Source organism: Lissotriton vulgaris, chromosome 12 (genome assembly GCF_964263255.1).
Source record: "Lissotriton vulgaris chromosome 12, aLisVul1.2, whole genome shotgun sequence".
NCBI lineage: Eukaryota > Metazoa > Chordata > Amphibia > Caudata > Salamandridae > Lissotriton > Lissotriton vulgaris.
The window spans coordinates 786015114-786034171 of record NC_141700.1 but is presented as its reverse complement, the minus strand read 5'-3'; the positions used below and the strand labels follow the sequence as shown (position 1 = coordinate 786034171).

At 52.0% G+C, this 19058-nt stretch overlaps 1 protein-coding gene across 2 annotated transcripts in view; it reads left to right on the top strand.

Annotated features, from left to right (window-relative positions):
- Positions 1 to 19058, top strand: part of LOC147678716 (phospholipid scramblase 2-like) — a 185347-nt gene that overhangs the window by 92209 nt on the left and 74080 nt on the right. For both annotated transcript variants that reach the window (XM_086946174.1, XM_086946173.1), the window contains exon 2: positions 13574 to 13723. In XM_086946174.1, coding sequence (XP_086802300.1) covers positions 13711 to 13723 — 13 coding nt within the window. In that variant the 5' untranslated portion in view covers positions 13574 to 13710. The remainder of the gene's footprint in view (positions 1 to 13573; positions 13724 to 19058) is intronic.

The window sequence follows — 19058 nt, the reverse complement described above, 5'->3', positions numbered from 1 at the left end:
TCTCTGGGTGTGCAGCTCTGTGTCTGTACAGTTAACTCTCAGGGTCTGATTCTAGTCTCTGGGTGTGCAGGCCTGTGTCTGTGCAAGTGAACTCTCAGGGTCTGATTCTAGTCTCTGGGTGTGCAGCCCTGTGTCTGTACAAGTGAACTCTCAGGGTCTGATTCTAGTCTCTGGGTGTGCAGCCCTGTGTCTGTACAAGTGAACTCTCAGGGTCTGATTCTAGCCTCTGGGTGTGCAGTTCTATGTCTGTACAAGTGAACTCTCAGGGTCTGATTCTAGCCTTCACGTGTGCAGTCCTGTGTCTGTGCAGTGAACTCTCAGGGTCTGATTCTAGTCTCTGGGTGTGCAGGCCTGTGTCTGTGCAAGTGAACTCTCGGGGTCTGATTCTAGTCTCTGGGTGTGCAGCTCTGTCTCTGTACAAGTGAACTCTCATAGTCTGATTCTAGTCTCTGGGTGTGCAGCTCTGTGTCTGTACAAGTGAACTCTCAGGGTCTGATTCTAGCCTTCACGTGTGCCGTCCTGTGTCTGTGCAAGTGAACTCTCAGGGTCTGATTCTAGCCTTCATGTGTGCAGCTCTGTGTCTGTACAAGTGAACTCTCAGGGTCTGATTCTACTCTCTGGGTGTACAGTCCTGTGTCTGTACAAGTGAACTCTCAGGTCTGATTCTAGTCTCTTGGTGTGCAGCTCTCTGTCTGTACAAGTGAACTCTCAGGGTCTGATTCTAGCCTTCACGTGTGCAGCCCTGTGTCTGTACAAGTGAAGTCTCGGGTCTGATTCTAGTCTTCACGTGTGCAGCTCTGTGTCTGTACAAGTGAACTCTTGCGGTCTGATTCTAGTCTCGTGTTGTGCATCCCTATGTCTGTACAAGTGAACTCTGAGGGTCCGATTCTAGCCTCTGGGTTTACAGTCCTATGCCTGTACTAGTGAACTCTCAGGGTCTGATTCTAGTCTCTGGGTCTGTACAAGTGAACTCTCAGGGTCTGATTCTAGTCTCTGGGTGTGCAGCCCTGTGTCTGTACAAGTGAACTCTCAGGGTCTGATTCTAGTCTTCACGTGTGCAGCTCTGTGTCTGTACAAGTGAACTCTCAGGGTCTGATTCTAGCCTCCAGGTGTGCAGCTGTGTGTCTGTACAAGTGAACTCTCAGGGTCTGATTCTAGCCTCCAGGTGTGCAGCTGTGTGTCTGTACAAGTGAACTCTCAGGGTCTGATTCTAGCCTCCAGGTGTGCATTCCTGTGTCTGTGCAAGTGAACTCTCAGGGTCTGATTCTAGTCTCTGGGTGTGCAGCCCTGTGTCTGTACAAGTGAACTCTCAGGGTCTAATTCTAGTCTTCACGTGTGCAGCTCTGTGTCTGTACAAGTGATCTTTCGGGTCTGATTCTAGTCTTCACGTGTGCAGCTCTCTGTCTGTACAAGTGAACTCTTGAGGTCTGATTCTAGTCTCGTGTTGTGCAGCTCTGTGTCTGTACAAGTGAACTCTCGTGGTCTGATTCTAGTCTCGTGTTGTGCAGCTCTGTGTCTGTACAAGTGAACTCTCAGGGTCTGATTCTAGTCTCTGGGTGTGCATCCCTATGTCTGTCTCTGGATGTGCAGCTCTGTGTCTGTACAAGTGAACTCTCGTGGTCTGATTCTAGTCTCGTGTTGTGCAGCTCTGTGTCTGTACAAGTGAACTCTCAGGGTCTGATTCTAGTCTCAGGGTCTGATTCTAGTCTTCACGTGTGCAGCCCTATGCCTGTACAAGTGAACTCTCAGGGTCTGATTCTAGTCTTGTGTTGTGCAATTCTATGTCTGTACAAGTGAACTCTCAGGGTCTGATTCTAGTCTCTGGGTGTGCAATTCTATGTCTGTACAAGTGAACTCTCGGGTCTGATTCTAGTCTCCGGGTGTGCAGCCCTGTGTCTGTACAAGTGAGCTCTCGGGGTCTGATCTCAGTCAGTCACTGAGTGTGCATCCCTACTTCCATGCAACTGAACTCTCAAGGGTCCTTTCACTTGTTTGAAATGTTTCTTTTCCTCCCCGGTACCTGTTTGCAGCTCTCTGGTTTTGAGCCCTGTCCCTGAAGCAGACTCTCAGGGTCTGACTTCCAGTCTCATTGCAGCCAATATTGTATCGCTAGCTCCACTCAGCACCCAGAAGCCCTAGTGTACTCCCTGTGATAGTCTCTCACAGCTGCACCTCGGAAGGCCCTTAACACCCCTCTCTAGTATCCCTCCCTTCCTCTCTCCGTTCAACTTTCTAATATCGACAACACACCCAACCCGCAAACACAGCAACACCATAATGAAGAACACACAAGACACATAGGTTGTTGGAGAAAACATTGCTGCAGGTTTCTTTTGTATAAGAAATAAGCCAACATGGTGGGTCAACTTACGGGCGATCCAAGGGCAGGCAGCCCCTCTGCTGCCTGCCCACCTGAAGAGCCAAACTGCACCGTGGCATACCCAATCGGTGCTAACCATTGTGGGGGATTACCCCTTCCATCCTGTGGACCACCAGTCCACCCATTTACTCACGCCCCTTGAGGAGTCGGAGCATATCCAGGCAAGCTCCTGGTTGCTCAGGTTTACAACCGCCTGAAGGACTAACAGGGCGCTGTAGTTCCTCCAGGGTCCTGCCGTAAGGACTTCCTTGGGCTATTTGGCATTTGCAACGAACCTCTGGTCCTGTAGAGGGTACCCCTATGTACCATTCAGCCTCTGGATCACCCTGTAACCCTGCCACAGCTCTGGGTGGGGCACCCGTCATACCAAGGGCCCCCACCAAGGCAGGCATTCTTACTTACACCCCGTTGATTCTGGGCATCACCCAGGTCCAACAAAAACAGATCCATGCCCCTTCTAGACAAATGGACCCCATCCATATCGAAACATCCTGTGGTCTTGGCATGCAAGAACCGAGTCTGATAAAGCCAGGAACTGCTCTGCTCCGTGAATGTTTTGCATGGCGCCATTTACTTTCCTGCAAAAAATGTCCACAGCCTCTCCAGACCAGGACAATTCCTATTGTCCTGGTTACCAGTCCTTCTGGCTGGATAATTCACATTTACCTCTGCAGGTGTTTCCCGACCCTATCTGGGAAACCTTGCGATGTAGCACTAAAGAGACCATGCTTAATGCACTAAGCCCTTTAGATTTTATATCATTTCAATTAAAGTTGAAACAAGCCCTCATGCTTGGAACAGATATTTGCGGAGAGCCTCTATTAAATGCCCCTACGCGCCGGAAATACCATTGATAATGTGCAGGGCCCTGCCACCCGGTGGCACCTGGCAGAGATTGGAGACTTGGGCAGAACAAGCACTGACTACCATGGGGGACCTCTATGTGGAGGGAGCCATGATCCTGTTTAATGATCTACAAACCCGCTTTGACTTACCCGAGGGTGATTTCCTACAGTACACGGCCCTCACCGCAGCTATCGGGAAGCATTGGGGTGAGGGACTTACAGAACCAACTTCCCTGGGCTACCAATACGTGGTGATGGCAGCCGGCACTTTTAACCTAGTGACGTGCCTCTATAGACTCATGCCGCTCAAATCCCTACCCCCCCTGTCTGCCCTGAAGCTCAAAGGGGAAGGGGATATAGGGGAGGCCATCCGGATAAGGCGTGGGAGAGCTAGTGGAGAGAGCCTGGAAGAGCGCGAGGAATGCACGGTTTCAGCTAGCGCACTCCCATATTTTACATAGAGCAAACCTTACCCCGGCAAAACTGCACAAATATTTCCCTGCCCAATCAGCGGACTGCCAGAGATGTAATGTAGAACCTTGGAACCTCCTGAGGCGAAAAGCCGGGAGCTAGACGCTAATTGATTTTAAAAATTTTGTGTCACTGAATAACTTGTTGTTTTTAAGCACTACTCACCTGGCTTCACGGGACTCGGTCCTAAAAAGCACACCGCACAGCTGCCTCACGCTGTCAGCGGGCTCACGAAAATCGTCCACGGCGCCATTGCCGGCGTGCTGATAGGCCACGCCCCCTTGGAGGCCACGCCCCCTTCCGAGCAGGTATAAAACGCTGACCTATAGCGCACACCTGCCAGAACCTTGGAACCTCCTGAGGCGAAAAGCCGGGAGCTAGACGCTAATTGATTTTAAAAATTTTGTGTCACTGAATAACTTGTTGTTTTTAAGCACTACTCACCTGGCTTCACGGGACTCGGTCCTAAAAAGCACACCGCACAGCTGCCTCACGCTGTCAGCGGGCTCACGAAAATCGTCCACGGCGCCATTGCCGGCGTGCTGATAGGCCACGCCCCCTTGGAGGCCACGCCCCCTTCCGAGCAGGTATAAAACGCTGACCTATAGCGCACACCTGCCAGAACCTTGGAACCTCCTGAGGCGAAAAGCCGGGAGCTAGACGCTAATTGATTTAAAAAATTTTGTGTCACTGAATAACTTGTTGTTTTTAAGCACTACTCACCTGGCTTCACGGGACTCGGTCCTAAAAAGCACACCGCACAGCTGCCTCACGCTGTCAGCGGGCTCACGAAAATCGTCCACGGCGCCATTGCCGGCGTGCTGATAGGCCACGCCCCCTTGGAGGCCACGCCCCCTTCCGAGCAGGTATAAAACGCTGACCTATAGCGCACACCTGCCAGAACCTTGGAACCTCCTGAGGCGAAAAGCCGGGAGCTAGACGCTAATTGATTTTAAAAATTTTGTGTCACTGAATAACTTGTTGTTTTTAAGCACTACTCACCTGGCTTCACGGGACTCGGTCCTAAAAAGCACACCGCACAGCTGCCTCACGCTGTCAGCGGGCTCACGAAAATCGTCCACGGCGCCATTGCCGGCGTGCTGATAGGCCACGCCCCCTTGGAGGCCACGCCCCCTTCCGAGCAGGTATAAAACGCTGACCTATAGCGCACACCTGCCAGAACCTTGGAACCTCCTGAGGCGAAAAGCCGGGAGCTAGACGCTAATTGATTTTAAAAATTTTGTGTCACTGAATAACTTGTTGTTTTTAAGCACTACTCACCTGGCTTCACGGGACTCGGTCCTAAAAAGCACACCGCACAGCTGCCTCACGCTGTCAGCGGGCTCACGAAAATCGTCCACGGCGCCATTGCCGGCGTGCTGATAGGCCACGCCCCCTTGGAGGCCACGCCCCCTTCCGAGCAGGTATAAAACGCTGACCTATAGCGCACACCTGCCAGAACCTTGGAACCTCCTGAGGCGAAAAGCCGGGAGCTAGACGCTAATTGATTTTAAAAATTTTGTGTCACTGAATAACTTGTTGTTTTTAAGCACTACTCACCTGGCTTCACGGGACTCGGTCCTAAAAAGCACACCGCACAGCTGCCTCACGCTGTCAGCGGGCTCACGAAAATCGTCCACGGCGCCATTGCCGGCGTGCTGATAGGCCACGCCCCCTTGGAGGCCACGCCCCCTTCCGAGCAGGTATAAAACGCTGACCTATAGCGCACACCTGCCAGAACCTTGGAACCTCCTGAGGCGAAAAGCCGGGAGCTAGACGCTAATTGATTTTAAAAATTTTGTGTCACTGAATAACTTGTTGTTTTTAAGCACTACTCACCTGGCTTCACGGGACTCGGTCCTAAAAAGCACACCGCACAGCTGCCTCACGCTGTCAGCGGGCTCACGAAAATCGTCCACGGCGCCATTGCCGGCGTGCTGATAGGCCACGCCCCCTTGGAGGCCACGCCCCCTTCCGAGCAGGTATAAAACGCTGACCTATAGCGCACACCTGCCAGAACCTTGGAACCTCCTGAGGCGAAAAGCCGGGAGCTAGACGCTAATTGATTTTAAAAATTTTGTGTCACTGAATAACTTGTTGTTTTTAAGCACTACTCACCTGGCTTCACGGGACTCGGTCCTAAAAAGCACACCGCACAGCTGCCTCACGCTGTCAGCGGGCTCACGAAAATCGTCCACGGCGCCATTGCCGGCGTGCTGATAGGCCACGCCCCCTTGGAGGCCACGCCCCCTTCCGAGCAGGTATAAAACGCTGACCTATAGCGCACACCTGCCAGAACCTTGGAACCTCCTGAGGCGAAAAGCCGGGAGCTAGACGCTAATTGATTTTAAAAATTTTGTGTCACTGAATAACTTGTTGTTTTTAAGCACTACTCACCTGGCTTCACGGGACTCGGTCCTAAAAAGCACACCGCACAGCTGCCTCACGCTGTCAGCGGGCTCACGAAAATCGTCCACGGCGCCATTGCCGGCGTGCTGATAGGCCACGCCCCCTTGGAGGCCACGCCCCCTTCCGAGCAGGTATAAAACGCTGACCTATAGCGCACACCTGCCAGAACCTTGGAACCTCCTGAGGCGAAAAGCCGGGAGCTAGACGCTAATTGATTTTAAAAATTTTGTGTCACTGAATAACTTGTTGTTTTTAAGCACTACTCACCTGGCTTCACGGGACTCGGTCCTAAAAAGCACACCGCACAGCTGCCTCACGCTGTCAGCGGGCTCACGAAAATCGTCCACGGCGCCATTGCCGGCGTGCTGATAGGCCACGCCCCCTTGGAGGCCACGCCCCCTTCCGAGCAGGTATAAAACGCTGACCTATAGCGCACACCTGCCAGAACCTTGGAACCTCCTGAGGCGAAAAGCCGGGAGCTAGACGCTAATTGATTTTAAAAATTTTGTGTCACTGAATAACTTGTTGTTTTTAAGCACTACTCACCTGGCTTCACGGGACTCGGTCCTAAAAAGCACACCGCACAGCTGCCTCACGCTGTCAGCGGGCTCACGAAAATCGTCCACGGCGCCATTGCCGGCGTGCTGATAGGCCACGCCCCCTTGGAGGCCACGCCCCCTTCCGAGCAGGTATAAAACGCTGACCTATAGCGCACACCTGCCAGAACCTTGGAACCTCCTGAGGCGAAAAGCCGGGAGCTAGACGCTAATTGATTTTAAAAATTTTGTGTCACTGAATAACTTGTTGTTTTTAAGCACTACTCACCTGGCTTCACGGGACTCGGTCCTAAAAAGCACACCGCACAGCTGCCTCACGCTGTCAGCGGGCTCACGAAAATCGTCCACGGCGCCATTGCCGGCGTGCTGATAGGCCACGCCCCCTTGGAGGCCACGCCCCCCTTCCTCCCCCTTCTCCCTCCTATAAGGGATGTGTCAATACCGTACGCGCAGCGGACGGGCGCAGCGGGCGCGCCGTTTGCGCGCCGAAGGCGCGCCTAAGGCAAGCCCGTCTTCGCCCGTCCTCGCCAAGTCATCGCCTCTCGCCAGTCCCCCTGGCCTAACTCCGTCACTAACCCTCTCCTACGAAAGCGAGCCACTACACAGCCTGAACCCCGGGCGGTCTTGCGCTAATACCACAGGTAAGCCCGGCCTCACGTGCCTACAATGTCAAAACTGTAGCTTTTCTACCGCCACACCCCACTCCATTCAGCAGCTCCAAGCACCGGAGAAAACTACCTCCATCACGATCTATCACCTCAACGTAAGATCGCTAGTCAAACACCACCTTGAGGTCAATACCCTTATTCTGGACGACAATCCAGACATCCTCTTCCTCTGCGAAACCTGGCTACGGGACGGCACCTCCACCATTCCCAACCTTACGCTGCCAGACGACTATCTCATGTCGACAATTAACAGAGATGGAAGAGGTGGCGGTATCGCTATAATTTACAGGAAAACGTTTTCTTGCTCTTTTGTTAAAGAGAACCTTCCAGACTGTGAAAGCGCCCAGTTCAAAATTATCATAAATCCTAACTTCGCTGTATCTGGTCTCTATATCTACCGCCCACCTGGCCCCACTTCAAAATTCATTGAGGCTCTTCTCGAGACAAGTACCTCCCTAATAACTAAAAGCTCTAACTTTACGATCTTGGGAGACCTCAATCTTCACTTTGATCTTATAAGCGACCCTATGATCAAAACGCTCCTTGCAGATCTCTCCGCACTGCAGCTCGACTCCTTCATTTCCACTCCAACTCACCTTGCTGGTCACATCCTGGACCCAGTTTTCTCAAACTTAGAGAAACTCACCTCAGAGGCCCCCCTCCCTATGGGATGGACGGACCATTCCCTCATTAAATTGACCATTCTGGTCAATAAAAGCAAGCACAACATGGCACCGACCCGCCGTCTAAAAAGACAATGGCATAAACTATCTCGAGATGCCCTCCACTCGACCTTAGGGGACTTCCACCTTGACAACAACTCCGACATCAACGACAACTACAGTGCGTTTCATAAATGGATCACGGACGGACTAGACAATCTCATTCCTGCCAAATGGGCAAAAGGCCGTAACTCCCCTTCCAACCCTTGGTACAACGACACTCTCAAAAACCTGCGCAAAGAGTGCAAAAAGGCAGAACGCCTTTGGCGTAGGGAGTACAACGTAGAAGATAAAACAAAATATCTACTTCTGCTAAAGGCATACCACAAAGCCATCCGTGCTGCACGGACCACCTTCTACTCCAATAAGATCGAATCTAGCCCCACCCCTGCTAAAGAAATTTTCAAGCTAGTACAAGAACTTCAGAGCAGCAAAGCCCCCCTCCCGAGTATCTCCTCCGAACAACAATGCGAAGACCTCGCTAGGTTCTTTGTTGATAAAGTACAAAAAATTTACACCTCCTTTCCTCAGCACTCCCCCAGCCCACCCAGCAATCCTTCGCCTACCCATAACTATTCGATCTTGACTCACATCCCGGAAATCTCTGACGATATCCTCACCAGACTTTGCAAAAAAGTCAAATCTGGCTCCCCTGCGGACCCTATGCGCCCGGTTCAATTCCTAGAATCTCTCAACTTCTTCCTACCGACAATCATCACCATCCTGAACCTCTCCTTTACTTCAGCGCGTGTACCATCTACCTGGAAGCAAGCGTGGGTTTCGCCTATCATCAAGAAACCCACCCTTGATCCATCCAAACCGGAGAATTTTCGCCCTATCTCCTTGCTTCCATGGCTGTCCAAACTCGCCGAAGCGCATGTCAACAGTGCTCTATCCCAACATATGGTCGATAACAACATTCTAGACCCATCACAAAATGGGTTTAGACCAGGCCATAGCACTGAGTCTGCTCTTTTAGCCACCACAGAGCACCTCCGAACGATCCTAGATGCCGGTCAAAGTGCTGCGCTGATCCTTTTGGATCTCAGCGCGGCCTTTGACACGGTGTCTCATAACATCCTCCTTAATCGTTTGGAGACCTTTGGAGTAGCTGAACATGCCTTGGAGTGGTTCAGATCTTTCCTCGAAAACAGGACTTTTCGAGTCTCCGCCCCCCCCTTCCTGTCCAAACCCCACCCCATCCCGCAGGGAGTTCCGCAGGGCTCCGCGTTGAGCCCATCGCTTTTTAATCTTTATGTCCAGCCATTGGCGGCAGTGGCCAAAGAATGGGGCTTGACATTAGTGTCGTACGCTGACGACACACAACTGGCCATCGCTCTCTCAGAAGGCCCCAACAGATCATCCTCTAACTTTAAAAACGGACTCTCTGCGGTCGCACAATGGATGACAATGAACTGTCTTCAACTCAATGGCGGAAAGACAGAGGTGCTATTCCTTGGCAAAGACACCAGCCTCTGGAATGAGCACTGGTGGCCGTCCTCCTTAGGCACCATCCCTCCCCCCAAAACCCTAGTAAAAAATCTAGGTGTTTGGATGGACGCCTCACTCAACTTTCGGTCACATACCAAAAAAGTTGCCGGCACCTGTATTGGCTTGCTGAGAAGCCTCAGCCACATACTAGGCTTTTTCAACGCTAAAACCCGCCAACTCATTATACAAGCCACAATCCTCTCACGTCTGGACTACGCCAATGTGCTCCTTTTGGGTGCCAACAAATGCGAGATAGCGCGGATCCAACGCGTGCAGAACTCTGCGGCTAGAACTCTGGTCGGCCTCCCCCGCAGATGCTCAGCCAGATCGACCATCAAAAAACTACACTGGCTCCCCGTTGATTCCAGAATCAAGTTTAAGACCCTCATTCTGGCCTTCAAAATCTTCAAACTCAACAGTCCTCCATTGCTTCGACCCCTTCTCACCCCCTATGCGCCGTCACGGAACCTAAGATCCTCAAACCAAAACCTCCTACACGTCCCACGCATAAAACTCAGCCGCATGGGCGGCCGCTCCTTTAAGTTCCTCGGAGCCAAGCTGTGGAACGACCTGCCACAACACATTCGCTCCATTGACAGCCTACCGGTTTTCCGGAAGGCAGTTAAAACGTTCCTATTCCCTTGCCCGTAAAAACCCCCTCCTACCTGGCTCCTCTATTCAGACCAGGACCCTGGGTTCTTAGCGCCGGGACGCCTCATTGCTGGGGCAGCTGTCGCGCTCTACCAAATCCGAATAGAATAGAATAGAATAGAATAGAAAGCGCGGATTTTAAGCACATGTTATGGGAAAGCCTGTTCCTCGACAGTTATTGGGAGGATTTAACAACAAGAAGTCAGTGCTCACTGATAGAGCTAGAACCAACCCTGGCTCACTGTATTTTTCACTGGTTCCCCCGCACCTCAAAGAACAAAATTACTAGTACATTTTTAGATTTGGGTCTGCTCCTGACCAAGAGAAACATCACCACACATTGGAAGGTGAAACAGGGCCCAAGCATAACAAAGTGGAGAGCAGAATTCCTAAAATGGGCCGAGTGTGAAGGAGTGATTAGGTTACAAATAGAGAAACAAATGAGGAGTGAAAAGGCCCTGGTAAGGGTGAGAGCTTGGGAAGCGTTCGTTGTAGCACTCCAATTCCCCAAGAGGATGCGGATGAGCATCTATAGGTGACCCTGTGGCGGCCATGGTCTAACGGATGATGCATCTATAGGTGACCCTGTGGCGGCCATGGTCTAACACATAGGTAGCTCCAAGACCACCACGATCTGTAGCCTCATGTTCAGCAGTGACACTAGACAAGCCAGCTAGATAGCACTCAGCTGCAGCTGCCTCCCGTACAAATACGCCGCCCCACTGAGATAACCATTCTACTGACCTCTTGCAGCCCGCACCTAAGTGACACGCTTGGGGATGGTGAGGGAGGTAGGGTGCGGGGATAGTTGGGGAAGGGAATTTACAATGGTTGAAAATACTTATTGTATTGATTGTATGATGTGCCCGAAAAGTTGGTATGAACATCCTATGATGCCTCAACTGTGCCTCAAATAACCTGATTTAAACTGTGAATTTGCTAACCGTCTGGGGTATGTAACCCGAAACCTCTTTTAGGCTGTATGGAAAATCAATAAAAATTTGTTTAAAAAAAATAATAAATTATTTACCCCCATGGGCATGTTCAATGGCTTCCCCAGGGTTGCTGCAACTGATCTCTACTTTAACCCTTGTTTAGGAAGAAAACCCCATGGTGCCCTTTGTGTCAATGAGGGCCTTCTTGTTTAGGTGTTGTTGCGTCATGTGTTTACCCATTACCGTCCCGTCCCTGGTCTACGATTCGCGATAAACATGATGGAGGTCACCTCCAAGGCCATCAGTATAATTGATAATGGTTATTAATTGGGGCCAACGCAATACCCCTCTCTCTACCGGCTGACCTCCATTGTATGGGAGTACAGCGTCGGCCAGAGATATTACCATAGAAATAAAACTACTGATCGCCTCTTGACCAGGCTTCTGGGTGGTATACTCCCTCGTTCACTGTGTGCCATTATGTGCAGTTCCATGTGGGGGTTGACTAAGACCTTGGTTACCCCTCTTGCTTGGCAGATCCACATTTGGGGGTTCAAACTGATGACCATGTGCGGCACCAAGAGCAATAAGGACCCCCTGGAGAGGGTCATCGGGCGAGGCCAGGGGGAGTCTTGTGACCGATGCTGTGTCGCCATGCTGGTGTCCCCACCCGAGCAGTAGCCCACAACCCTGCGTACAATTGTATATGTCCTCGGCAAGGTTGCACCTAGATTGACAGAAATCACACTGCGCACATGTTTGCACATGGTGCACCGCAAGATTGTACTTAGTTTGCTCAGAAGTCGTTCTGCACACATATTAACACAGGGTGCTCCAACGCACCTCAGCCCTGAAGACTAAGGCTTTGCTTTACCCCCATACTTGCTTATTCCCAAACTTTGGGGGGTTCACCCTGATAACCGTGTACTGCACCAGCCGTGGAAGTTTCAAGTTGCTGATCGGGGAGGTAGATATACCTGCCCCCCCCCCCCCCCTCTGGCGCGCCGGAAATGACGCAGGTAGCGCCAGACCCCCAGGGGATCCAAACACTAGCCCTGTTGGGTTTGTGCCCTCATGTGGCACTAAGGTGGCCGCCCTCCTATGGGGGCCACCTGCGTGGGGCGCGGGCAGCCTCAGTAACTCTCCTGCGCATAGAAGCAGCTTTGGTGCAGCATAAGCACTACTCTTTACCAGCCTGTGTTCCCACTTCCATCTCTCCTGTCTATTTCCACCTCACGTCATTCCTGAACACCGCCTGTGCTTAGAAGCTGCCTTATGCTGTCATAAGCGCTATGGAAGCAAACAACATAACATAGCCAGGGAACCCTCAGATGTCTGTCCCCCTGCAGTACCCCCGTAGATAGGGGAGGGGATGTCCCCCGCAGTACCCCCGTAGATAGGGGAGGGGATCCCCCGCAGTACCCCGGTAGATAGGGGAGGGGGTGTCCCCTGCAGTACCCCCGTAGATAGGGGAGGGGATGTCCCCCGCAGTACCCCGGTAGATAGGGGAGGGGATGTCCCCCTGCAGTACCCCCGTAGATAGGGGAGGGGATGTCCCCCGCAGTACCCCCGTAGATAGGGGAGGGGATCCCCCGCAGTACCCCGGTAGATAGGGGAGGGGGTGTCCCCTGCAGTACCCCCGTAGATAGGGGAGGGGATGTCCCCCGCAGTACCCCGGTAGATAGGGGAGGGGATGTCCCCCGCAGTACCCCGGTAGATAGGGGAGGGGATGTCCCCTGCAGTACCCCCGTAGATAGGGGAGGGGATGTCCCCCGCAGTACCCCGGTAGATAGGGGAGGGGGTGTCCCCTGCAGTACCCCCGTAGATAGGGGAGGGGATGTCCCCCGCAGTACCCCGGTAGATAGGGGAGGGGATGTCCCCCGCAGTACCCCGGTAGATAGGGGAGGGGGTGTCCCCTGCAGTACCCCCGTAGATAGGGGAGGGGATGTCCCCCGCAGTACCCCGGTAGATAGGGGAGGGGGTGTCCCCCGCAGTACCCCCTTAGATAGGGGAGGTGGTCCCCTGCAGTACCCCGGTAGATAGGGGAAAGAGCAGTGTTTAAATGGGCCGGTACATATTATCGCATTTCTTGTTCATTTTGTGTAATGAGTTAACCTTCTTTGTTTATATAAACACACTTCTGATGTGTTTTGGTGTGTGCTGCAACTATTATAGAAGTTGTTAAGTATCATCATGTCTTGCCCTTAGCCCCGCCCCCTCACTACACCTCTAGCTCATTTTAATGTGTACCTGCACTTAGTTTTTCCCATTTAAAGCACTGGGAAGGGGTTTCCCCTGCAGTACCAGGGTAGATAGGGGAAGGGGTGTCCCCTGCAATACCCTCCTAGACAGGGCGTCTCCCCCGCCCGCCTCGGCCCTGGGACGCACCTGCTGGTTTCACCTGCCCTGCCCAGAGCTTCACCTCTCCCGTCTCTCTCCCACAGGGCCCCGCGGTGAGTCAGAGCCGCGAAGGAGGGACTGAGAGGAGAGAACCGAGGCCGGAGGAGAGAGAGAGGCCCGAGAGGAGAAGGAGAAGAGGCCCCGGAAGAGAGGCCGAAGGAAGCCGAGAGCTGAACCAGCCATGTCCGCTCCAAGTAAGAAACAACACTTCGTTAATTCCTTTGTCGCGCAAATCTCTGGTCTGCTCCCATTTCTCGCCCTGTCCTTTTTCCCCTCCCTCTGTCCCTTCTCAGCCTGTCCCAGTTCTGTCACTCGTTCCTATCACCCATTCTCACTGCATTCATCTTAGCCCTTCTCTCTTTTCTGCTGCCCCCCTCCTTTCCCCTCTCCTGCCCCTCTGTGCTGTGCCTTCCCCCTGTCCCTTCTCAGCCTGTCCCAGTTCTGTCACTCGTTCCTATCACCCATTCTCTCTGCATTCTTCTCAGCCCTTTTCTCTTTTTTGCTGCCCCTCTCCTTTCCTCTCTCCTGCCCCTCTGTGCTGTGCCTTTCCCTCTGTCCCTTCTGAGCCTGCCCTAGGTCTGTCTCCCACCCCTTTGGCTCTTATTTCACCCTCCTCCACGTGTCCGTTCTCTCATCTTTCTCGCTGTCTCCTTTAGCCCTTTCTTATTCTGTTCTCTGTTTTTCCATTCTCTTTTTTCTTTTTCAGTCCAAGTTTTACATGTTCTCTCTTCTGTCCTTCTTCCCTCTCCCCTCTCCTTGTTTTCTTTCCCCTGCTCTTGTCCTCTCTCTATCACCTGTTCTTGTCTGCTCTATCCCCTGTTCTTGTACTCTCTCCCTGTTCTTGTCCTCTCTTTCTCCCGTTCTTGTCCTCTCTTTCTCCCGTTCTTGTCCTCTCTTTCCCCTGTTTTTGTCTTCTCTTTCCCCTGTTTTGTCCTCTCTCTCCCCTGTTCTTGTCCTCTCTTTCCCCTGTTCTTGTCCTCTCTCTCTCTCCGGTTCTTGTCCTCTCTCTCTCTCCGGTTCCTGTCCTCTCTCTCTCCCCTGTTCTTGTCCTCTCTTTCCCTTGTTCTTGTCCTCTCTTCCCCTTGTTCTTGTCCTCTCTTTCCCATGTTCTTGTCCGCTCTCTCCGGTTATTGTCCTCTCTCACACCCCTGTTCTTTGTACTCTCTCCCTGTTCTTGTACTCTCTCTCTCCTGTTCTTGTCCTCTCTCTCTTGTTCTTGTCCTCTCTCTCCCCTGTTCTTGTCCTCTCTCTTGTCCTATCTCTCCCCTGTTGTTGTCCTCTCTCTCCCCTGTTCTTGTCCTCTCTCTCCCCTGTTGTTGTCCTCTGTTTCCCCTGTTCTTGTCTGCTCTCTCCCATTCTTGTCCCCTCTCTCTCCCTTGTTCTTGTCCTCTCTTCCCCTTGTTCTGTCCTCTCTTCCCCTTGTTCTTGTCCTCTCTTTCCCCTGTTCTTGTCCGCTCTCTCCCGTTCTTGTCCTCTCTCTCTCTCTCCGGTTATTGTCCTCTCTCTCTCCCCTGTTCTTGTCCTTTCTTCACCTTGTTCTTGTCCTCTTTCCCCTGTTCTTGTCCCCTCTCTCCCCTGTTTTTGTCCTCTCTCCCCCTTGTTCTTGTCCTCTCTCCCTCCTGTTCGTGTCCTCTCTCCTCCGTTCCTCTCTCGCCTGGCGGCCTAGGGAAGACTTGTTCTCGGAATGGGGGAGTGGGGGCTTGGGGGGGAGGGCGGGGGGGTAGAGTTGTACTTGGTGGTAGTCGACAGACACGTCTTAGTCACCCACACTTTTGGTCCTACAAGAACGACAGACTACGAAGCCTCTTCCTTGAAGGTTTTATTTAGTCATACAAGAATTAATTCAATGTAGTCTCACGGTTAAGACTCAATCAAGAACTCCCGGGCAGATTTATGATGCCCTTGCGCCGCTATTGCATCACTTTATTTGACGCAACTGCGGCGCAAACAATGGGCCCTATTTACAACGTGACGCATCTAGGAGATGCGTCACGTTGTAAAGCCCTGCGCCATAAGGAGGCGTTAATGCGCAGGAGGGGGGGGGGGGGCGTTCCTGCGCAGGAACGCCTCCTGAAAGTGGCTGAGTGAAATCTATGAGATTTCACTCAGTCACTTTCAGGCAAATGCTGTGTCAAAACCCTGCGCCTGCTTGAAGCAGGCGTAGGTCTTGATGCAGCATTGTGTAGATGGGGCACCCCCGAGCTTTGCTGGAGCTGAGTCGCGCTTGCAACGCAACTCCAGCAATGCACCACATTTCCGGCACAGATGAGTCATGCATCTGTGCCGTTTTTGCACCATGGTGCGCTGCATTATAAATGCGGCGCACCATGGGTGGCGAAGCGTGGCGCACTGTGGCGCACGTTAACTGGCGCATCCCTGGGGATGCGCCAGTTAACATAAATCTGCCCCTCCAAGTTTAGAGCAGCGAAATAGAATCTAAAATAGGGAAGAAATCCAGCATTAATCCGCCTGTCAATGTCAGGGAAAGAACTCTCTTGATCAAGAATCCGAACTGATATTCAGGGTTCTGAACAAAGGATTTCATACTTTCACTACAGTACAGTATGGTTCACAGGCTCTTAACTAGTCAGAGTAAAAGCAAAAGACAGATTCACAACTCAACACATACTGAAGATTCTCGTAATCCTGCTGCTTGAAGCTTCTCAGGAGAAACCTCTTCACCTGACACGACGGAGTTGCTTAGGATGTGATTCCGCCCGGGGCAGCGAGGTCTAACCTTGGATTTATCCAGAACAGTCTGTGAAAATCTACTTCCTTCTTTGAGGAACACATGTCATTTTTATTCTAGTGAGACATGAACATACAGGTCTGTTCACGTGGTACAATGAAACATCACAGTGAGGCGGAGTCTGAGGCCTAGTTTGCCTTAAGTTAGCCAGAGTACAAGTTTTTTTTGTTTTTTTTTAAACCTTTATTTGGAGACAAGCAGGGTCAAGGGAAGTGCATACACAATACATACAGTCACATATGGCCATTACAATGGTACGTCAGAACCAAAAAATGGGATACAAGCAAGTACAGGGCAGCATACCAGTCAATACAAGGAGCAACATCGAAATGTACAGTGCAAAGTAGAGGGCAATGATCCAGCATGTTCAGGCAAGCTAATAAGACAATACAGTATGGACACATTCTGTTAACGTATAGTAAATAAAACAAAGGAGACTCAGATAAAAGGGACACATAGGATAAAGGTACCTTACAGGGATACGATTTCAATTCCTAGCCACACACTTGTCGTAAGGGGAACTACAGCCCCCAGCAGCTCGCATGTTAAGGAGACGGCCCAGCCTCTCCCCCGATACTGGAAGATCAGCAGGTGTAATGTAAAATCCCAGCCCACCATGTTGCCATCAACCAACCCCTTCACGGTCCCCAAGTTCAGAATGAGAGTCCTGCGCAGCTCTGGTTAGGAGGTACACCTGGAGCGGGCTCCAAAAGTCCTTCGGTCTGCATCTGACAGGCATCAGGTCAGAATAGATATTGTATTGATCCTGACAGTATATGAGGTCAGTCAACCAATCCTGAAAGCGCGGCACCCTGCCACGACCCCAGCAACAAGCAACCCTACGCTTAGCCAGTAGCAGGGCCACGTCAACAAACCTACGGTGAGAGGCAGGCACGTCCTTAGAGTAGCCCAGCAACATCACCAAGGGGTCAAATACCACCCCATCCTCCGCCATAATCTGCAGGGCTTCATGAACCTGAGTCCAATATTCTAACACCCCCGCACAGCTCCAAGCCAAGTGCAGGAAGCCAGCACCTTCCGCACGACACCTAGCACACCTGTCATCCTCCGCCAAATGAAACCGTAGTTTCCTCGCCGGGGTATAATAGTACCTCTGAACAAACTTGTAGTGGATAATTTTAAGGCGACAACTAGAGGAAACATTGGCCGTGAGCCCACAGCAGTACTTCCATTGCTCGTCGGTAATAGGAGCACCCAACTCGGCAACCCACTGCTCGCGCACCCGATTGGCCGGGACCGAACGCTGTCTGCGAATAGCCCCGTATAATTTCGACACCAGGTGTCGCCCATCTGAAACCAACAGCACGTGGAGGGGGAGGGTAACCCCAGGCTCCGAAGGGAAATCCGGTAGCAGAGCACGCATGCCCTGCCGCAAGCGGATAAAGTAGAACAGCTCCAGCGGTGAGCAAGCAGCCGCTCCGAAGAAATGAGCCTGCGTACGGAAGGCACCTTCATGAAACAAGTCGCCCCACGTGAGGATACCTAGCCGCCTACACATTCGTTGAAACCCCGTTTCCAACAACAGCGACAAATCAGGATGATAAGACAGAGGCAAGGCCGGCGAATAAAGAAAGGAAACGCCCAGCAATTGAGCCACCCGTTTCCAAGCATCCACCGTGCACGTCACCGTCGTGCGAGGCGTTTCCACATCTGACACCTTGCCCAAGACCATTCCCTCCAATGGGAGCGGGTGGGCAACCCAATGTTCAGCAGCAATTTGGGGCATAAACGGCGTGGGGCGCATCCAGTGATAAGCGTAATGCGCCTGAGCGCTCAGATAATAAAGCTCAAAGTCGGGGACGTCGAAACCGCCATCAACATAGGGCAACGTTAGGGTAGCCCAAGCCACCCGTGGCTGCTTGCCCCCCCAGAACAACCGAATGAGCTCGGAACGAAGTCTGCGAAAGAAATAAGCACCAGGATGATACGGAAGGTTTTGAAAGAGGTAAAGGAAGCGGGGCAAAACTACCATCTTGATAAGGGACGCCCTACCGGCCATGGAGAGAGGCAAGGACATCCACCTGGTGACATCGTCTGCAAGTTTAGTAATAGCCACACCATAATTAAGCCGAACCGATTCTTCTCTGTCCAAGGACACGACAATGCCGAGATATCGCAACTCCAAATCACACCATTCCAGAGGGTAGTCAAGGGGAAACCTAGCTACAGCAGCAGTGAGGGGGAAAAATTGAGACTTCCGCCAGTTGATATGGACACCGGAGACACCCCCAAAAGCAACCAGCTCCCGTAAGAGCGAATTAAGGTTGTTCTCAGGGTCCTTGACATAGAGTGTAACATCATCAGCGTATAACGAAATACCGACCTGTCGCTGAAGACAATTAAAGGCGCTCTGCTGGTGAAACTGACGAATCCTACAGGCCAGCGGCTCAATGGCTATAGCAAACAAGAGGGGCGAGAGGGGGCATCCCTGTCGGGTCCCTCTCGTAAGAGGGAACGAGGGGGATAACACCCCATTCACCACTACCCTCGCCATCGGATCGGTATATAAGAGCTTAACCCATGAGATGAAGATCCTGGGGAAACCCATCCGACAAAGAACATCAATAAGATAGCCCCACTCAACAGAGTCAAACGCCTTAGTGGCATCAAGAAAGATAGCAGCAACCGGGACAGTGGGAGCAATGGTCGACACAAGCGAAAACAAGGTGCGAAGATTGTGGGAGGTAGCACGGCCGGGCACAAATCCCGACTGGTCAGGCAATACAATAACGGGCATGAGCTTGGCTAGTCTTACTGCC